The 19,684-nt window shown below is 43.1% G+C and overlaps 2 protein-coding genes across 4 annotated transcripts in view; one reads left to right on the top strand and one right to left on the bottom strand.

The window, feature by feature from the left end:
- Positions 1-9,479, bottom strand: part of LOC105495237 (thioredoxin domain containing 12) — a 35,896-nt gene extending 26,417 nt beyond the window's left edge. The window contains exons 1-2 of one of the 2 annotated variants that reach the window (XM_071093014.1): positions 9,450-9,479; positions 8,394-8,791 (exon numbers count right to left, since the gene is read on the bottom strand). In XM_071093014.1, the coding sequence (XP_070949115.1) occupies positions 8,394-8,490 (97 nt within the window). In that variant the 5' untranslated portion in view covers positions 8,491-8,791; positions 9,450-9,479. Of the gene's footprint in view, positions 1-8,393; positions 8,792-9,112; positions 9,196-9,449 lie in introns of those variants that run through there. The other variant, XM_071093012.1, reaches the window with a different exon arrangement.
- A 142-nt stretch (positions 9,480-9,621) lies between these two features.
- LOC105495048 (basic transcription factor 3 like 4) overlaps positions 9,622-19,684 on the top strand; it is a 31,860-nt gene continuing 21,797 nt past the window's right edge. Inside the window, exons 1-3 of one of the 2 annotated variants that reach the window (XM_011764198.2) lie at positions 9,622-9,774; positions 13,226-13,292; positions 18,164-18,277. In XM_011764198.2, coding sequence (XP_011762500.1) covers positions 13,239-13,292; positions 18,164-18,277 — 168 coding nt within the window. In that variant the 5' untranslated portion in view covers positions 9,622-9,774; positions 13,226-13,238. The remainder of the gene's footprint in view (positions 9,775-13,225; positions 13,293-18,163; positions 18,278-19,684) is intronic. The other variant, XM_011764197.2, reaches the window with a different exon arrangement.

Below are 19,684 nucleotides of genomic sequence, written 5' to 3'. Positions count from 1 at the left end.
GAGCATGACCAAGACAGTCCAAGGAGAAAAATTAGATCCAATACATACAACTCTTTCAAAAAAATTTTGACTGGGTGCAGTGGCTCACACCTGTAATCCCAGCACTTTTGGAGGCCAAGGCAGGCAGATCACTTGAGGTCAGGAGTCCGAGACCAGCCTGGTCTAACCTAACATGGTGAAACCCCACCTCTACTAAAAATTCAAAAATTAGGCCAGGTGCAGTGGCTCACGCCTGTAATCCCAGCACTTTGGGAGGCCAAGGTGGGTGGATCATGAGGTCAAGAGATCGAGACCATCCTGGCCAACATGGTGAAACCCCTTCTCTACTAAAGAAAAAAAAAAATTAGCCAGGTATGGTGGCATGTACCTGTAATTCCAGCTACTCAGAAAGCTGAGGCATGAGAATTGCTTGAACTTGGAGGTGAAGGTTGCAGTAAGCCAAAATCATGCCACTGCACTCCAGCCTGGATGACAGAGTAAGACTCTGTCTCAAAAAAAAAAAAAAAAAAAAAAAAAAGATTTTTGCTGTACCAGGGACAACTGAAAGCTGATATATGATACAGTAAGGATAGGAAAAAGGGGTAATACAACATGAGAAGGGAGAGTCACTGGTAAAATGTTGGTGAGTCAGTGAGACGAGACGGGATTTAGCACTCAAGGAGAGGGATTAGCCTTTGCTAGGAATAATGATGGTTTATCAGGTAACAACAGGAAAGGGAGCATATATGAACACTAGTGGGTAAATGCAGTAGTGAAAATTTTTGAAAGGACTCTTTCGATTCCTTCTGTCTTCTGTTATAGGGGGACCATAATTACTAACTGAGAGCAAGGACTATGGAAGAAGTATTGGAGATTTGAAAAGATGGGAAGAAGTATGAAATAGTCCCCTAAGAGAGAACCAGAGAAAATCAAAAGGATAGCTAAAGGACTTTTTCAGGTAGGAAATGATCCCAGAAAAAGGCCTAGATACTAATAATAGTGAGCAAGTAAATATTGTCTGTATAGCAATTTATAATGCCCAATTTGTAGAGTTAAAAAAGAAAGAGAGAGAGAACTAAGCCAGGCACAATATGCACCTGTAGTCCCAGCTACTCTGGAGGTTGAGGCAGGAGGATCGCTTGAGCCCAGGAGTTTGAGGCCAGTCTGGGAAACAGGATGAGACTCTATCTCTAAAAAATAAATAACTAAGTTTAGAAAAAAAAGTTAAAATTAGAACTACATATAAGACAACTCCTTATAAGTAAAGAGGGGGTAACTGAAGTTAAATGTTCTAAAGTCCCTCTTACCACTGGGGGTATAATAGTGTTAGATTTTGTTAAGTATGCAAGTAAAATTTCAAGAATTACTACTAAAAGAAAAGAACTAGAATGCCAACTTCCAAACTAATAAAGGAGATAAAATAAGAACAAGCCAAAGAAAGGGCAAAAAGAAAAAAAAGCACAGAAAAAAACAGTAGAAACTGGATAACAGAAACAAGAGCAGTTCTGTCAATAATCAAAACAAACATAAGTGGACTAAACTTGCCAATTAAAGTGAAAAGACAAAAATTGTCAGACTTGGTTTAAGAAAAAAATACCTCTACAATGCTTATAAAAGCATACCTAGCCAGTTATGGTGGCTCACACCTATAATCCCAGCACTTTGGGAGGCCAAGGCAGGAGGATCACTTGAAGCCAGGAGTTCGAGGCCAGTCTGGGCAACATAGTGAAACCTCACCTCTACAAAAAAAATTAGCTGGATGCCGTGGCATGTGCCTATAGTCCCAGCTACTCAGGACGCTGATGTCAGAAGACTGCTTGAAGCCAGGAGTTCGAGGATGCAGTGAGTTATGATGGCACCACTGCACTCTAGCTTGGGCAACAGAGGATGACCCTGTTTCTTTTCTTATTTAAAAAAAAAAAAAAAAAGCATGCCTAAAACAGAAGGACTTACAGAAGTTCAAAGCCAAACAAAAGAGAGTCAAGGAAGCTAGATTAGTATCAGGTTAAATAAAATTTCTCAGCTAGGCACAGTGGCTCATGTCTGTAATCCCAGTACTTTGGGAGGCTGAGGCAGGCAGATCACTTGAGCTCAGGAGTTCAAGACCAGCCTGGCCAACCCCATCTCTACCAAACATTTAAAAATTAGCTGGATGTGGTGGTATGCATCTATAATCCCAGCTATCTGAGAGGCTGAGGTGGGAGAATTGCTTAAACCCAGAAGGCAGGAGTTGCAGTGACCCAGGATCAGGCTACTGCACTCCAGCCTGAGTGACAGAGTGAGACTCTGTCTCAAAAAAAAAAAAAAATAATTAATTAATTAAAATAAATTCTCCATGTACCTAGGCCACTCAGAAGCTAGGTGTCAAACCTTACCATCATGTAAGGTTATTACTAATAGAGACCTAGAACAGCACTGCAAAGTAGAACTTACTGCAATGAGCTGTTCAATATGGTAGTCACTAGCCACATGTGGCTACAGAACAATTGAAATGTGGACAATCCTTTTGGGCTCAATTTTTACTTTTATTTAACTTTAATAAATTTAAATGTAAAGAGTCACAACACTAGAGATTTAGTCCAACCCTCTTATTTTCATGAGGCCTAGAAGAAAAGTTATCCAATACTCCAAGGTAGACCACAACCAAAATTTAAGTCTCCTGACTCCTAATTAGCATTCTTTTCTAATACCCCAGTACTTCCCAAGCTGTTCTACTGCAATATCCCTAAGAGTAAGTCTAGAGGTGTAATGTGAAAATAGTCCACTGCGGCTGAGCACGGTGGCTCACGCCTATAATCCCAGGACTTTGGGAGGCCGAGGCAGGCCAATCACAAGGTCAGGAATTTGAGACCAGCCTGGCCAACACAGTGAAACCCCATCTCTACTCTACAAAAATTAGCCGGGCGTGGTGGCGGGTACCTGTAATCCCAACTGCTTGGGAGGCTAAGGCAGGAGAATTGCTAGAAACCGGGAGGCAGAGGTTGCAGTGGGCCGAGATTGCATCACTGAACTCCAGCCTAGGCAACAGAGCAAGATTGTCTCAACAACAACAAAATAGTCCAATGCATGTACAAAATTTCCTTGAGAACTCATATTACAATTTACATTGGAATTTTTAATAATAGTAATAATCACCACCATCACTTATTAAGCAATTACATTTTTTTTTTTTGGTAGAGATAGGATCTTGCTATGTCGCCCATGCTGGTTTTGAACTCCTGGCCTCAAACAATCCGCCCGCCTCGGCCTCCCAAAGTGCTAGGATTATAGTCATGAACCACTGCACCCAGCCTAAGTGCTTATTTTATGTAATAATTATACTGTAATAACAATATTAATAATGACTAACACATATGAAATTTATTATGTGCCAGGCACTTAAATGCTTTTATATGTATTAACTTTTTTAATCCTCACAATAACTTTATGAGGTAGAAACTCTAATTATCCCTTTACAAATAAGGAAGCTGAACTGAAACAGCTTGCCCAAGGTTACATTGCCACTAAGTGGCAGAGCTGGGACTAGAATCTAGGTGGTTGGGTTCCAGGGTCTGTAGTTAACAACCATTCACCACACTTTACTGCCTCTCTAGCAAAGATTAAATGAACAAATGAACGCAGCTTTGCCAAAGCAGAATGTTAACACCAACTTCAGATCTAGAAAACTTGGATCGTTTTTGCAAAAAGATGTTTAAAAAGTATAGTGTTTACCTTCTTACTAAAATTGTCTACTCCCCAGCACCACTAACGCTCCCACCTGTGCCAACATGGAACATCTGAAGGCAGTCCAATTTCCTAAAGTGTCACCTGTATAGCCACTTAATTTATGCCAGTTATCTGCAAAGTGAAGTCTCCCACATCAGCAGCTCTTACCCTCCAACAGTAATTTTTTTAAAAAGAAAGAAAAGCAACCATTTCTAAACACAGCATTCAATCAGAATTTCCAATCTCTTCATCCAAAAATTGTTTTAATGAATGTAAGCTAAGGACATCTGAAAAGTATTATCCACCCACTCCCAGCTGATGAAACCTAAATAACAAAAGGTCAAGCATCAGAGCTGGTAGCCAAGCCTTTCAAACAGGGAACACTATACCTGAGACATAGAACATAGTGGCTAAATAATGATTGTCTCAGTCAAACAGACCTGCATCAGAATTTTTGTTCAGCCACTTACCATTTTCATAAATGCAAAATATGGCTAACAAAAGTATGTATCCCATAGGCTGTTGTGAATGTGAGTAGAACACTGTGTGGGAGGTAAAAACACTTCCTATGTGTTAGCGCCAAATTTTTATTCTAGAGACTTGACAAAGTCATCCATTTTTGTTTCAGGCAGAAGAGCACAAGAACCACTCCCACTGACAGCTTTCTAGTTTCTCCTTTAAACTTCAGAGGAGCATCTGCACTGAGAGACTGGAATGGTATGCTGGTTGAGGGCACTGGCTCTGGGATTTGTATTCCAGCTAGTCCACTGGACTCCTGTGCCTCATTTGAGGTTTTTTTCATCTGTGAAATGGGGATAATGATAAAAACATTATCCATCTCATAGGGTTATTATGAGGCTTAGTCAATACATGAAAAATGCACACAACAGCACCTGAAGGACAATAAATGTACAGTAAATATGGGTCACTACTTCTCCCCATAGGTGATGTATTCCAAATTTTTAGTTCACAGAGAACAATGTAATTACTTTGGAACTCTATAGAATGTTAGAGCTGGAAGAGATCTTTGGAAGCACTTCTAGTCCAACTCTCTCATTGATTAATTGGTTGTCAAGGAGGACCAGAACTAAATAGCCTGACCAGGATTAATATCCAGGCCTCCTAATTTCTTTTCTTTTTTGAGACAGAGTCTCACTCTGTTGTCCCAGGCTAGAGTGCAGTGGCGCCATCTCGGCTCACTGCAACCTCCGCCTCCCAGGTTCAAGCAATTCTCCTGCCTCAGCCTCCCGAGTAGCTAGGATTACAGCTGTGTGCCACCACGCCTGGCTAATTTTTGTATTTTTTAAGTAGAGATGGTGTTTCGCCATGTTGGTCAGGCTGGTCTCGAACTCCTGACCTCAGGTGGTCCAACTGCCTCAGCCTCCCAAAGTGCTGGGATAACAGGCGTGAGCCACTGCGCCTGGCCTGGGTCTCCTAATTTCTATTTAGTGCTAAGTCCACATCACTGTGCTGCTGCTTCTTAATGAAAACAGTAGAGATCATTCAGTCTTTCCTCCCTGCAAACCACCAGGCCATCTTCCAGAAAGAGCTAGAGCTAAACATCTGGGAAGAAATCCATCTCATTAAGACTTTCAGCAACCATTGCCCCAGGTAGCACTTTTTTTGGGAAGTAGGGGAAGTGGGATGTAATCTATTTCCCAAGAGTCCATACCCAAGAGATACATGAAACAAAAGTTTGAAATAGTATGAATTCCTTTTAGGGATTATACTGGTTAATATTTATTAAATACTTTCTAAGTGTTTGACACAATATTAAGTGCCTTTTGTTTTTTGATTGAATCCTCCCAACCCAGTCCCACTGCCCTAAGCTGCCCTTCTATGTGCTCCTGCAGCTACCTAGTATTTCCCTGCTCAAAGTATATATCACGCTGCCATGTAACTGTCTGCTTACTTGTCTTGGTATCTTACCAGACTGTAAGCTGAAAAAAGGACCGGAATCACAATCATCATGTTTATCATTCATTTCCTCTTTCAACAAATATTCCTGAGCATGAACAAGACAGAAATAGTCCTAGTTCACTGTGGCAGATATGCCCTTCTTACAATGTGACCTCAACGTACCTCCCACTGGGGGTGAGGGTGCGATCCTAATATCCCATTCCCTTGAATCTGCCCCTACAGGGTACAGTGGAAGTGATGCTATGTGCCTTGTAAGGCTAGATGACAAAAATGCCATGCATTTCCACCTTGTTCTCTTATGGCACTCACTCTTGGAATCCAGCCTCCCATAAAGCTACTGTGAGGAAACCCATAGTAGCCTATGCAGAAAGATCAGATGGAGAGGTAACCAGTTTAGCCGAGGCCCCAGACATTATAGAACAGGGACAAGCCTTTCCCAGTGTGCCTTGAATTCCTTACTCACACAATTGTGAGCATAATAAAATGCCCACTAAATTTTGGGGTGATTTATTACACAACAATGGTAACAGGAACAACCACACAAAGCTTAATATTGAACAAGGAATAAAGATACAAAATACCTGACTCCAAGGTATTACCTACACCTAACACAGTAACTCGAACAGAGTAAGTTATTTGTTGAGTGTCTGAAGTAGTTATGATGCCTATTTTGCAGATGAGGAACTGAGGCTTTGAGAGTTAAGAAACTTGCCCAAGGCTACTCAGCTAGTGAGTGGCAGAACAAATTAAAACTCAGATCTAGGCCTGATGCGGTGGCTCACGCTTATAATCCCAACACTTTGGGAGGCCCAGGAGGGAGGATCACCTGAGGTCAGGAGTTTGAGACCAGCCTGGCCAACATGATGAAACTCCATCTCTACTAAAAATACAAAAAAAAAAAAAAAAAAAAAATTAGCTCGGCATAGTGGCACACGCCTGTAGTTCCAGCTACTCAGGAGGCTGAGGCAGGAGAATCACTTGAATCCAGGAAGCAGAGGTTGCAGTGAGCTGAGATAGCACCACTGCACTCCAGCCTGGGTGGCAGAGCAAGACTCTATCTCAAAAACAAAAGCAAGCAAACAGAAAAAACAACAAAGAAAAAACTCAGATCTAAACTCACGTATCTAACACACTACTCTTCCGTTACTCTCAGTACTTACAATTTTACTGTAAATATACAGTAGTCTGGCTGGGTGCAGTGGCTCACACCTGTAATCCCAGCATTTGGGAGGCCGAGGCGGGCAGATCATGAGGTCAGTAGTTCAAGACCAACCTGGCCAACATAGTGAAACCCCATCTCTACTAAAAATACAAAAAACTAGCCAGGCGTGGTGGTGGACACCTGTAATCCCAGCTACTCGGGAGGCTGAGGCAGGAGAATCGCTTGAACCCAGGAGGCAAAGGTTGCAGTAAGCTGAGATCATGCCATTGGACTCCAGCCCAGGCAACAGTGCGAGACTCTGTCTAAAAAACAAAACAACAAAACAAACAAACAAAAAGGCAGTCTGTTTTAAAATGGGATTGTCAGTATTTAAAACATTCTGGCCTAACAGGATTTGTCATGCAGTTTCATCACTGAGATGGAAACCCACATATCACATTCTCCAAAAAGCTTCTCCTGACCTTCATAACTCAAGTGATGCCAGCTTCCCCAACCTCCCCAGCATTTCTACTTCCTATTCCATCACAGTCTTGTTGTTTTCCCAGCACTTGTTCCTAGCTGAAACTGTCTTATTAATTTGTTCATGAGTCTACTCTGTCTCTCTGACATGAATATAAGCTCCACGAGAGTAGGAACCTTGTCTGTCCTGTTTACAGCTATATCCCTAGTGCCTAGAACAGTGCCTGAAATACAGGAGGTGATCAAAAATTATTTATGGAATGAAGGAATGATTGCATTCAGGCAAAATGAATGCCCACTCAATCTTATTACTCACCAATTGATGTGAAAATAGAGAGGATAAGAGAAAACAAAAACAGAAGGATTGCAGCAGAATCATTCCATACAGTAAGGTCAGTGGGAAAAAAATGGAAGAGGGGTTGGGATCCATGCTACAATTCATCTACTTAGAAAACCATAAACCCTGAGTTCAAGACTGTCAATCCAACTTTCAGCTAAGTAAGGGCTGATGAGGAGAAAGGTGTTAAAACTTAGAATGGAGATGCAGGTAATGGATGGAGTAGGGGGCCACACCTCCTAACTTCCATTCATAACCACCGATCGCTCATTCACAAAAACACTTCGCTGAACCACAGCAAGGACAATTGTTGGGGATCCTTAAACAGCAGACCTTCTCCCTTCACCCTGCCCTTCTTATGCACTAGATCCAGCTACCTGGGATGCAGGTGCTGTCTCCCAAAGGCAAGCAAGTGGCAGTAACCTAGCTCTTCACGGAAGAGGCAAGGAGAGAAATCTTCAGACCTAGGACAGGGTTCTCTGCATATGCAGGTCCCCAACCGCTCTATTTCTCCCGGGTGGGAAAGTGACCGCTCCTCAGGACCTCCCAAGTGCTAGGCACTGTGCCGGGCTCTTAAACATGCTTTTCTTAATTTACGGGCCATTCCTTCTCCCCAACCCAGTAATTTAGAGAGGCCTCAAGTAGAACTTCATTCCCCAGACCCGCTACTCTCTACCCCAAGAAATCTTCAAACTCCAGGAGTGATTAGGGAAGATAAAAAGAAATCTGGCGTGGTCTAAGAGATAGAACGGGAGGGGAACGGTGTTAGGGCAAGAAGAGGTTATACTGGGCTGGGGCCCAGGATCAGTAAAGATAAGAACGCGGTCTGACCCTTTCCAAGCCCATTATGTCCATCAGAGGAGATGACGAGGAGCAGGAAACTGAAGCCCAGCAAACAGGTGGCCCCGAGACGAGGCCGCGTCTCCATGGCAGTAGGTGCGCGGGGCCACGGGGCTGAGCGGACGGAGGGCCGGAGTCCCAGCAGATGGTCCACACCGTTCCCCCAGCGCGGCTCAGCACAACCCCTCTCCTTCCCAGATTTTTTTTTTTCAAACTCTGGAGGAAGTGATGTTAGACGGATGTGGGTGGTGCCTCCGGGGTCCGGTTTGGGATGGAGTGAGTTTAAAGGTGCAGATCACGTAGAAGGGTACGAAAGCTGTTCTCGAGCGCGAGTTGCTTTCCATGGATTCTGGGTGTCCAGGTCCCGGGACGGAACGGGAATATGTGGGCTAAGATAGTAAGGGCGGGAGAGAGGTTCGGGAGAACCGTTGCTGCTCGCGTTCGCCACCAGTCCAGCCCCTCCCCCCAAGAACCGCTGCACTTCCTAGTCAAACGCAAATTATTGATTCGTGAGGTCAGTCGCTCCCAACAGTGGGCGAATTGCCCACTGGCCTCGGATTCTCCTTCCCCCTCCACAAATAAAGACTGGACGACTGGATTTCATTGTTAGGTTCCTGCCAGGGTCTCCGAGGAGACCTGGCAAGCCTGTTCTGCGGTGCGTGGGCTCGTGCCGTGCAGGCATGCACTTCCCCGCTGGAGAAGCTCTGTACCTTATTTTTCCTTGCAACCGCAAATCTTCTACTCAGGGATGATGCAACCAACTGATGCAAGCTCCGAGAAAACCAAACTTGGGGCCTCTTATTGCAAAACTGACTTAGGTGGACTTAGGACACCAGGACAGAAGTCACTGCAGGCTAAAGTGTAAAGCTTCTGGTTATTTTTCTTGTAGGTTGAGGATTTCTTCCCAATTTTTCCCCTCCGCTGTATAACAAACAGGTGAAAATGTCCAGTCTTTTTCTTCCTGGTACTAGTTGAGTCCTAAAGTCCGTACTTAATGCATAGCGAAAAAGCAACCTAACAAAAGTACACACCCAAACAAAAACATACCGACCGCCCTTTTATTAGGTTCCTTAAAATTGTAGGCAGGGACACAATGGAATGCTCGGGAGACTGCAAGCCCCAGGATGCTGCGCGGCCACCTGCACCTGCCGCCACTAGCACTAGAGGGATGCGCAAAGTAGGCAGGGCGTTGGAGTTCAGATGTGCGCTCCCGGGATAGGCTGCCCCGGAGAGGGAGAGGCGGGGTCGGGTGTGTCACGTGGACCTGCTCCCGCCGCCGCTGCCGCCGCCGCCGTCGTCTTTCTCTGTCTCGGCTGAGGCAGCCATCTTGCTGTTGCCGCGTGCTGTTGTTGGAGGACCCTCCCTGCTTCAGGTGAGACCCCCGGCGGTCCCGCCACTCCACGGCCATAGGCCGCTGCGCACGGTCTCCCCCCGCCCTCTCCTTTCGACACCCGCCAACCGCTCAGGCTGCCACTTCCGCCGTGGTGCGGCGAGCGGGGGCGGAGGCGGCTGGCTTGGCCTGTCGGTTACCGGCGGCGCAGCTGGGGGTCGGCACCTGTGGGAAGGTCCCCAGCACCACCGCCTCCTGTGGGAGCGAGCGGGCCCGCGCTGTTGCCGCCGAGATCCCGTCCCAGGAGGCGGGTAGACGCCCCTCCTCTGTCCCATTACTCCTCATTCACAACAGCAATGTTGTGTGCTTTGGTCTTTATACATGCTCTCTGTTGTCATCTCATTTGATGCTCCCAGCCTACAGATAGGGACGCTGAGGTTACCACTTCCCGCCCTCAAGTCCAGGGAACCGAACTCAGTTGCAGCGCTCTTCACCTTGTAATGGCAATGTTTGTTTACAAGTCGGCGTCCCTTGCCTATCTTGATAACCCCCTTTGCCTGCTGACTGACCGACAGGCTGAGTGTTGCACAGCTAGTGAATGGCGGTTTCAACTTCCGTTCCCACGTTCTTGCAGTTTACCATAGTTGTCCCCTCGGGAGTGGTAACAATAGTTACCAGTAACTGTGTATCTTCTGTGAACCATTCCCTGTGGTTGATAATGTTTTAACCCTCAAAACAACCCTGTGAAGTACGTGGTGTTATACTTTTGCAAATGCAGGAGGAAAACAAGTTCAGAGAAGAAAAATACCTTTCCCAAGTGGTAGAACCTTGGTCTTTCTGATTCCAAAGCCTGCGCTCGTCTTAGAGAAACCCTGCATAATAAAAAGTCAGGACTCAAGGTTGCAATTATTTTTATCTCTGTGTAAACATGATGTATGTGAAAGTGCCTACCACAATGCTTCTAACTTAGGCACTTAATAAATATAGATAAACCTGTTTACACCCTTTCTTGAGTCCTTGAGAACAGTGCTAAAAGATCCTGGGATCCCCAAGGAAGAACTCATTAATCATGTGGCTTTAGGAAGTTACTTCTCCCCTTTGGGCCTAGGAAGGGACTTCTCCCTTCTGGGCCCTCATTTCCTAATCTATTAAGATGGGAGGGAGGGAACTGTTTTGTTTGTAATTTACACTTTGCTGCTGCTAGCAGGTGTTGACATGACATCACAGACAGGAATGGGTGCAATAAAGTAAAGGTTGATTGAGAACAGGGAATTAAACTAGGTGATCTTGGAGGTCTACTCCAGATTCTGAGCTTGACATCTCATAGACAGTCCAGTCCTCTTTCCTACTTGAATTCCACACACCACAACTTGCTAAGAAACAAAAGACCACTCTTCTTCCTCCCCTACTGCCTTGAGCTCTCAGTCTACCTAAAATCCTTTTTCTCTGAGATACTCCTTAGGAACAAAATTTCTCAATTCTGTTGTCCTGACCACCTGGAATGGAATCTGTTCTTTCATCTATACCTTGATTTGAAGAGTGAATTTTGTTCTTGCTTTTATTTCAAACAAGTCAAGACTTTGTCTTGGCATCCCAACCTCTGTCTCTTCTCTTGGGAATTGTTAATTCAAAATGCAAAAGAATTCCAAAGGGTTTACCCAGTATCTAGGTCTAATGTTTTTCCTTAGCCCCCCCTTTTTTTTTTTGCAATAAATTCCTTAGGCTCTTTGTTAGTTCACTACACTCTCATGGCCACATTCCTTTGAGAAAAGTGAATGTTGATCATTTTCTGTGGATATTTGAGCATAGGAATTGGGATTTCAGTCATCAAATTTAAGTCTATGGTAGAGCTAAGATTGGCACACAGTTAAGACTTCTTGTTTTGAACTCTAAACACACTTCCTCCTATAAAAGTGTTTTTAGCTGCTTCAGCATTGTGATACAGTGCTGAGCAGAGTGAAGAATCATAAATTCTAAATATTATTTGGGATCTGGACATTAGCCTTAAAGAAGAGATATATACAGGTTAGTGCCTAAGTACAGTGTCAAAGTACAAAGTGGTTAGTAATTATATAGTCTTCGATGCTCCTTTATTAATCTCTCAAATGAAGCAAACAGTATCTTTTTCATGGGAATGATGACTATACAGGGTTTAGAGAATTGGCCAAGGAAGGTTTGATAACAGCCTAGTCCTTTATTCCCTCCTCCACATCTCAGTAATGATTTGTTGATCCACAGAACAAGTAAAACAAGACTTTTATTTTGGTGGTTTTTTTTTTTTTTTTTTTTTTGAGATGGAGTTTCACTCTTGTTGCTCAGGCTGGAGTGCAATGGCACAATCTCGGCTCACCACAACCTCCACCTCCCGAGTTCAAGCGATTCTCCTGCCTCAGCCTCCCGAGTAGCTGGGATTACAGGCATGTGCCACCATGCCTGGCTAATTCTGTATTTTTAGTAGAGACAGGGTTTCTCCATGTTGGTCGGGCTGGTCTCGAACTCCCGACCTCAGGTGATCCACCCACCTCGGCCTACCAAAGTGCTGGGATTATAGGCGTGAGCCACCATGCCAGGCCTTGATTGGCTTTTCTTTGTTTATGTAATGTGGAATGTTATGACCCATTATAGACTTAAAAATATTTTTTTCTTAGTGGGAATTCACTGACCAGACTAGATTCATGATGTTAGAATCTTCAAAATCAAGATTACCTTTAAAAAGCTTATTTTAGGAGTCTCCTCTCCCCCCCAACATTTATTACTGTAGCAAAGATATGTTTTTGTTAAATTGTGCAATGAAGCATTTTACCCTGTAGGCAAGAATATCTTGACAAGTATAACATACTGTATCAGTGCAGGGTATTGAATGAACTCTGGAGAATGCTGCAGAAGCACCAAACGTCTGAAAACCTGGTTCTCTTTCCCCATTATTAACATACCATCTGACCTTGAATAGAGGATGTGACTACTTGATATCTTGACAGCTAGACAGCCTTTTGTTGAATTTCTTCTTTGTTCAGCTTTTTTTTCCTTTTATCATCTTTATGGTTTATAAGAAATACAGAATGTGATTTGGGAGGGAAAAAAATCTACTTGAAGATTTTGCTAATAACATTTGGTAACAGCTCTCTGCTGTAAAAATCTTTGGGGGAAAAAGCTGGCTTGCCTACAGAGATTTCATAATTGATTAGGCTTAACTGAATGCCAAAGGATTGAATCATGTTTTAAGGAGGGATCTTTGAATAGGTGACTTTGAATCCCATTCTATTTTATTTGTATATTTGATTCCCTCATGGTAATTTAATTTTGATTTTTAAAAATACCTGGTTTATGAAGCTAGAACAAGTTATTAATGTTTATTAAGAATATAGACAGTATTAACATGGTCATGGTGTTGATGCATACTACAAGCTCAGTGAACCAGAAGGTACTGTTGCATAAACAGTTTGTTGATTTCAGTAAAAGAGTGACTTTAACAAATCTATTTTTCCCCCCCTAGATTTACCAACAGCATGAATCAAGAAAAGTTAGCCAAACTTCAGGCTCAGGTCCGGATAGGGGGCAAGGTGAGTGTGGCATAAGAAAAACTGATAGGAGAATGTATGTAACCAGATAGTGTTATTATTTCAGATTTGTGGTCATTGAAAATCTAAAATCTTTTCAATAATCAAGATCAAACCACATTCGAATTTGAAAATAACTTGTCTGGATCTAAAATAGGTAACTAGAACACTCTTCTCTCTGATGATGCAATGGAAATAGCCACATTTGTTTGAATCCTAACTCTTAACATCTGCTAGTTATATGATGTGAACAAGTTATCCAACCTTGTTAAGCTTCCGCTGTCTTACCTGCAAAATAGAAATAATCCTACATAAGGTATTTAAAGATTAGGGTAATATTTATAAAACACCTAACATGGTGTCTAGCACAGAGTAGATGCTTAATAAATGATAGCTGTTATGGTTAGACTCACTTCCAGGGCGTAGCAGATGTTATGGTTACTTCATCTTGACTGGATATTACCTACTTGTACAGAGGTTTAGCTGGAGATGCTTAAGTTGATTATATATTTTGTTCATTGCTAGCTTTTCCTCACAAATTCTTACCTGTTCTTCCATGTTGGTGAATATGAATGTGAGCTTTCTTATTCCCTGTACTTTTTAAAGCCTAAGGAAGAGCTAGTTGTGAACAACAAAAGTCTTTGATTCTCTTCAGCTGTGGCACCAGGCTCAAGGAGAATATTCTACCCATATCTCTGCCCAGTACAATCTTTGCAAAAGGGAAAGAAAGAATAGTACTTACCTCAGACCTGAAATGGTAGGCAGGACACTGCTTTTTGTAGTGGGTCCCAGGATGTCATTTACACGGACAATAACCACAGCTTCTGGGGATGAGCACAAGGGAAGGGAAGAAGAGCCAGTACTTTCTCCTTCTTCCACAGTGATACAGTTATATGAGTCTGGAGTTAGATTAACACAGTCATGTAACAACAGTAGTCACATTGTACCATCAAGTGTGATGTGATGTGCCAATGCAAAAACTAGGGATAGTCAAGAACCATATAATATACCTAGAAGAGCGAGCTTGATGTAGCACATGGCCATTATGTATTTTAAAACTGTGGTTGGTACATTCAATTTAGCTATTGTATATTGAGCACCTACTATGTACCAGGCACATAGAAGATAAACAAGATCACAACTCTGCTTGGGAGAGAGATGCTCACAATTATAATGGAGAATAGTGAGTGTTATGATGAAGTACCAGGTGCTCTTGCCTAGAGGAGACAAGAAAGTCGTTACTGAGCTCTTATTTAAAGGATAAACAAGAATTTATCACTAGACAGAAAGGTAATGGCTGGCAGAAATGTAATGGACAGTGGCTCACACCTGTAATCCCAGCACTTTGAGGGGCTGAGGTGGGTGGATCACTTGAGGTCAGGAGTTCAAGACCAGCTAGCCAACATGGTAAAACCCTGTCTCTACTAAAAGTACAAAAATTAGCCAGGTGTGGCAGAGCACGCCTGTAGTCCCAGCTACTCAGGAGGCTGGGGTAGGAGAATCACTTGAACCCGGGAGGTGGAAGTTGCAGTGAGCCAAGATCGCACCACTGCACTCCAGCCTGGGCAACAGAGCAAGACTCCATCTCAGAAAAAAAAACAAAAAAAGAGGGTTGTTATTTCCATACTTGCAAAGGCACATACGGTGCTAAGATAACACGGTACTTAGTGGAATGGCTTACTTTAATTTGGTACAGCTATTCTTTTTTTTTTTTTTTTTTTTTTTTTGAGAGGGAGTTTCGGTCTTGTTGCCCAGGCTGGAGTGCAATGGCACGATCTCGGCTCACTGCAACCTCTGCTTTCAGGTTCAAGCGATTCTCCTGCCGCAGCCTCCCAAGTAGCTGGATTACAGGCATGCGCCACCATGCCCAGCTGAATTTTTGTATTTTTAGTAGAGATAGAGATGGGGTGTCTTCATGTTGGTCAGGATGATCTTGAACTCCTGACCGCAGGTGATCTGCCCGTCTTGGCCTCCCAAAATGCTGGGATTACAGGTGTGAGCCACCGCGCTCAGACCTTTTGTTTGTTTGTTTTTGAGACGGAGTCTCTGTTGCCCAGGCTGGAGCGCAGTGGCGCAGTCTCAGCTCACTGCAAGCTCTGCCTCTCAGCTTCACGCCATTCTCCTGCCTCAGCCTCCATATAGGTGCCCGCCACCACGCCCAGCTAATTTTTTGTATTTTTTTTAGTAGAGACAGGGTTTCACTGTGTTAGCCAGGATGGTCTCAGTCTCCTGACTTCGTGATCCGCCTGCCTCGGCCTTTTTTTTTTTTTTTTTTTTCCGAGATGGGGTCTTGCTCTATCACCCAGGCTGGAGTTCAGTGGTGTGATCTTGGCTCACTGCAACCTCCGCCTCCTGGGTTCAAGCGATTCTCCTGCCTCAGCCTCCTGAGTAGATGGGATTACAGGCATGTGCTACTACGCCTGGCTAATTTTTGTATTTTTAGTAGAGACGGGGTTTCACCATGTTGGTCAGGCTGGTCTCAAACTCCTGACCTTCTGGTCTGCCCGCCTCGGCTTCCCAAAGTGCTAGGATTACAGGCGTGAGCCACCGCGCCTGGCCGGTACAGCTATTCTTTAGAGTATGTAATGGATAGAGAATGGCAGGAAATGAAATGACCAGGTTTTTGGGATTCCATCATACTTTTATATGCCATACCAAGGAGCTTGGAGTTTTATCCTGTAGGCAGTGGGCAGCTATTAAAGGATTTTAAGAAGGAAATGACTGCCATTTTAGAAACGTAACTGCTGGAGTTGTGGAAAACGGAACGAAATGGAAGTTTGGCATGTAGGAGAACAGTTGAGAGGCTATTGCTATAGTATAAGGCAGCAGTCCCCAATCTTTTTGGCACCAGGGACTGGTTTCATGGAAGACAGTTTTTCCACGGATGGGGGGATGATGGTTTTGGGATAAAGCTGTGGCACCTCAGGTCATCAGGCATTAGTTAGATTCTCATAAGGAGTGTGCAACCTAAATTCCTGGCATTCACAGTTCACAACAGGGTTCTCGCTCCTGTGAGAATCTAATGCTGCCGCTGATCTAACTGGTGGTGGAGCTCAAGCAGTAATGCTCGCTCATACCCCCCGCCCCACCTCCTGCTGTGCTGCCGTGTTCCTAACAGGTCACAGACTGGTACCGGTCAGTGGCCTGGCGGTTGGGGACCTCTATTATATGGGATACAAATTTAGGAGTTGGAATTGACACAATTTAGTGACTGATGGGATAAGGGGGGTGAAGGGCATGCAGAAGAATCTAGGATAACCCACAGACTCATGATTTTAGAGACTTGAGTATATGGTGGTACCACCAGCTACAAAAGTTAGGAAATATAGAAAGAATAGATTGGTAGACTGATAAGCTTTAAGACATGTTGAATTTGAGGTACCTGAGGATCATTCGAGTTGAGGTATTCACCAAGCAATTGAGCTATCCCTGAGTCAGGAATGCTTCACAAGTGAGTGCCTATGTAAATAGTCCTTCAGCAACTAGATTTCAAGGCATCCTCTGCCATCACATCTCTCCTCCACTCCCACCAGAATTGCTGAGACTGAAGCCCCTACCTTCCCTCTATAAGGCTGATTCCCTGAGTACTACTATAGGAGCTGCCCAGAGATTGTAACCACTATTCCATTCTCCTTACTCCTACCAGTTTTAGAAATATTTCACCCTCAAGACTTAATAAACTGATCCAGGAATTTAATCCATTATTTTAAATAGTATTTCAATGGAAAAATGTATTTAGAGTTTCAAAGTATCAATTTAGAAATGAACTTTTTCTTTCTCAGTAACTAGCATAATTTTCAACCTGTTTGCTCAGGCCAAGATTCTAAGCATCATCCAAATGCCCTTTTTTTCTCGTATCCCACATGTAATCCATCAGCAAAGTCATGTGGTCTCTTGTGAGAATCTAACCCCTCACCATCTTCACTGCCATATTCCTCATCTTTTGCCAGGGTGGCTACAGGAGCCTGCTGACTGGTCTCATTATAATCCATTTTCCACATAGCAACTTCAGTCATAAATAATCAGATCAAGTCACTCCCATGCTTGAAACCTTTCAATGGCTTCCCATTGCAATCAGAATGAAATCTAGCTCCTGCCCATGGCATTCTAGGCTACATAATCTGGTCCTTGCCTATCTTTCTGATTTCATACTCCTCCTCCGTTCCCATTGTTCACTCTACTCTAGCCATACTGGCCCATTTTCTCTCTTCTAGAAAGGACAAGTTCAACCTTGTTTCATTCTGCTTGGAACATTCTTGCCCTAGTTATGGGTCTCAATTCTTATGTTACCTCTTCAGAGAGGGCTTTCCTAGACTTTCTAATAAAGTAGTGCTGTACTCCCACTTAGTCATTCTTCCTGTGCTCTAGTTTTGTTTTTTTTCTTAATAGTACTTAATCCCATTTGAAATTGTCTAATTTGTTTATTTATTGATTTTTTCCTCCTACTGTAATGTAGGTATTAATTTTCAGTTATGTCCTAATTCCCCAAATTTCAGAATATCTTTAGACTATTGGCAGGGGGTGGTAGTTACTATAAGAAATGATAATGTTTTAAAATTGTTATAAAGTACTTAAATTGTCTTGAAGTTATACATTATGTTTTATTAGCAAACGGTATCTTGTGTTGAAATGATAAAGGCTGGATATTAGATAAGAATAATTCAACCCGAGAAAGCTGATAAGGAAAAAAAAGAACTGGCTAGAACTGACCTTTAAAAATCTGCATTAGGGTGACAGTCACAACCTCTGAGCAGTCTTATAATATTAATCATTATTTTTTATGTGGGTTTTAGTTAGATTATTGTGATATATAAGATGTGATTGCAGTTGCCAGATGCCAGGCATGCTAACACTTCTGTTTGGTTATTTTTCAGGGTACAGCTCGCAGAAAGAAGAAGGTGGTACACAGAACAGCCACAGCTGATGACAAAAAGCTTCAGAGTTCTCTAAAAAAACTGGCTGTGAATAATATAGCTGGTATTGAAGAGGTATGATCACTTTGCAAGTTGTTAAATTATGTGGGTACATGCACAAATAATTGTCTAGACCTTTCAGATGTAAAATATCAGCTTAGAAAAATCTTTGATATTGTCACTGATGTCTTTGAAGGACTGTGGCACTTTGATTTTTGTATGAAATTAAATGATGCTCAAAAAAATAATTTTAGTAGACAGTGAAGGATTTTCATACTTTTCAGGCTCAAGATATTTGCATATATGACAAAATTATGTAACTGCTTTTGATTATTAATATAAAATATGTCTCCAATAATATAGAAATAAACCCCAACATTTCTTCAGATGAGATAGACTTTTTTTTTTTTTTTTTTTTTTTTTTTGAGATGGAGTTTTGCTCTGTCGCCCAGGCTGGAGTGCAGTGGCATGATCTTGGCTCACTGCAACCTCCTCCTCCCAGGTTCAAATGATTCTCCTGCCTCTGCCTCTCGAGTAGCTGGGACTACAGGTGCGTGCCACCATGCCTGGCTGATTTTTGTAATTTTAGTAGAAATGGGGTTTCACCATGCTGGCCAGGCTGGTCCCAAACTCCTGACCTCGTGATCCGCCCGCCTCAGCCTCCCAAAGTGCTGGGATTACAGGCGTGAACCACCGCGCCTGGCCAGACTTTTTTTATTATTTAAGATTTTGGACTCATGGCTCAATAGCGGTAGACTTTTTTACCCTACTGCACCTTTATATTCTACAGAGTCTCATTAGTTACTGCCTCAGCCAAAAGGCTTTAGCAATAGCTTTACATGGGTTAGATTTCTTAGTAAAACTGTTTCAAAAATTGTTTAAAATGTGTAAGTCAGCTGGGTGCAGTGGCTCACTCCTGTAATCCCAACACTTTGGGAGGCCAAGGCAGGCGGATCGCCTGAGGTCAGGAGTTCAAGACTAGCCTGGCCAACATGGTGAAACCCCATCTCTACTAAAAATACAAAAATTAGTTAGGTGTGGTGGCGCACACCTGTAATCCCAGCTACTCGGGAGGCTGAGGCAAGAGAATCACTTGAACCCATGAAGCAGAGGTTGTGGTGAGCCAAGATTGTGCCATTGCACTCCAGCCTGGGTGACAGAGTGAGCATCTGTCTCAAAAAAAAAAAAAATTGTCAGTTTATTGTATTTTGATGACACTATTTTTCTCAAATGTGAGACCAAAGATTAATGTCATTCCAAAAGATGCTTAATAAATAACAACAACTACTACTTGGGATTTTACCACCTAGATTCACTTCTGCCTGATGATTCCATTTGTTTTTTTGTTTTTTAAGACAGAATCTCACTCTCTCCCAGACTGGAGTGCAGTGGCATGATCTCTGCTCACTGCAACCTCCGCCTTCTGGACTCAAGCAACTCTCCTGCCTCAGTCTCCCGAGTAGCTGGGATTACAGGTGCCCA

Source organism: Macaca nemestrina, chromosome 1 (assembly GCF_043159975.1).
Source record: "Macaca nemestrina isolate mMacNem1 chromosome 1, mMacNem.hap1, whole genome shotgun sequence".
NCBI lineage: Eukaryota > Metazoa > Chordata > Mammalia > Primates > Cercopithecidae > Macaca > Macaca nemestrina.
The sequence above is the reverse complement of the archived record's forward strand: the minus strand, read 5'-3'. Positions and strand labels throughout refer to the sequence as shown.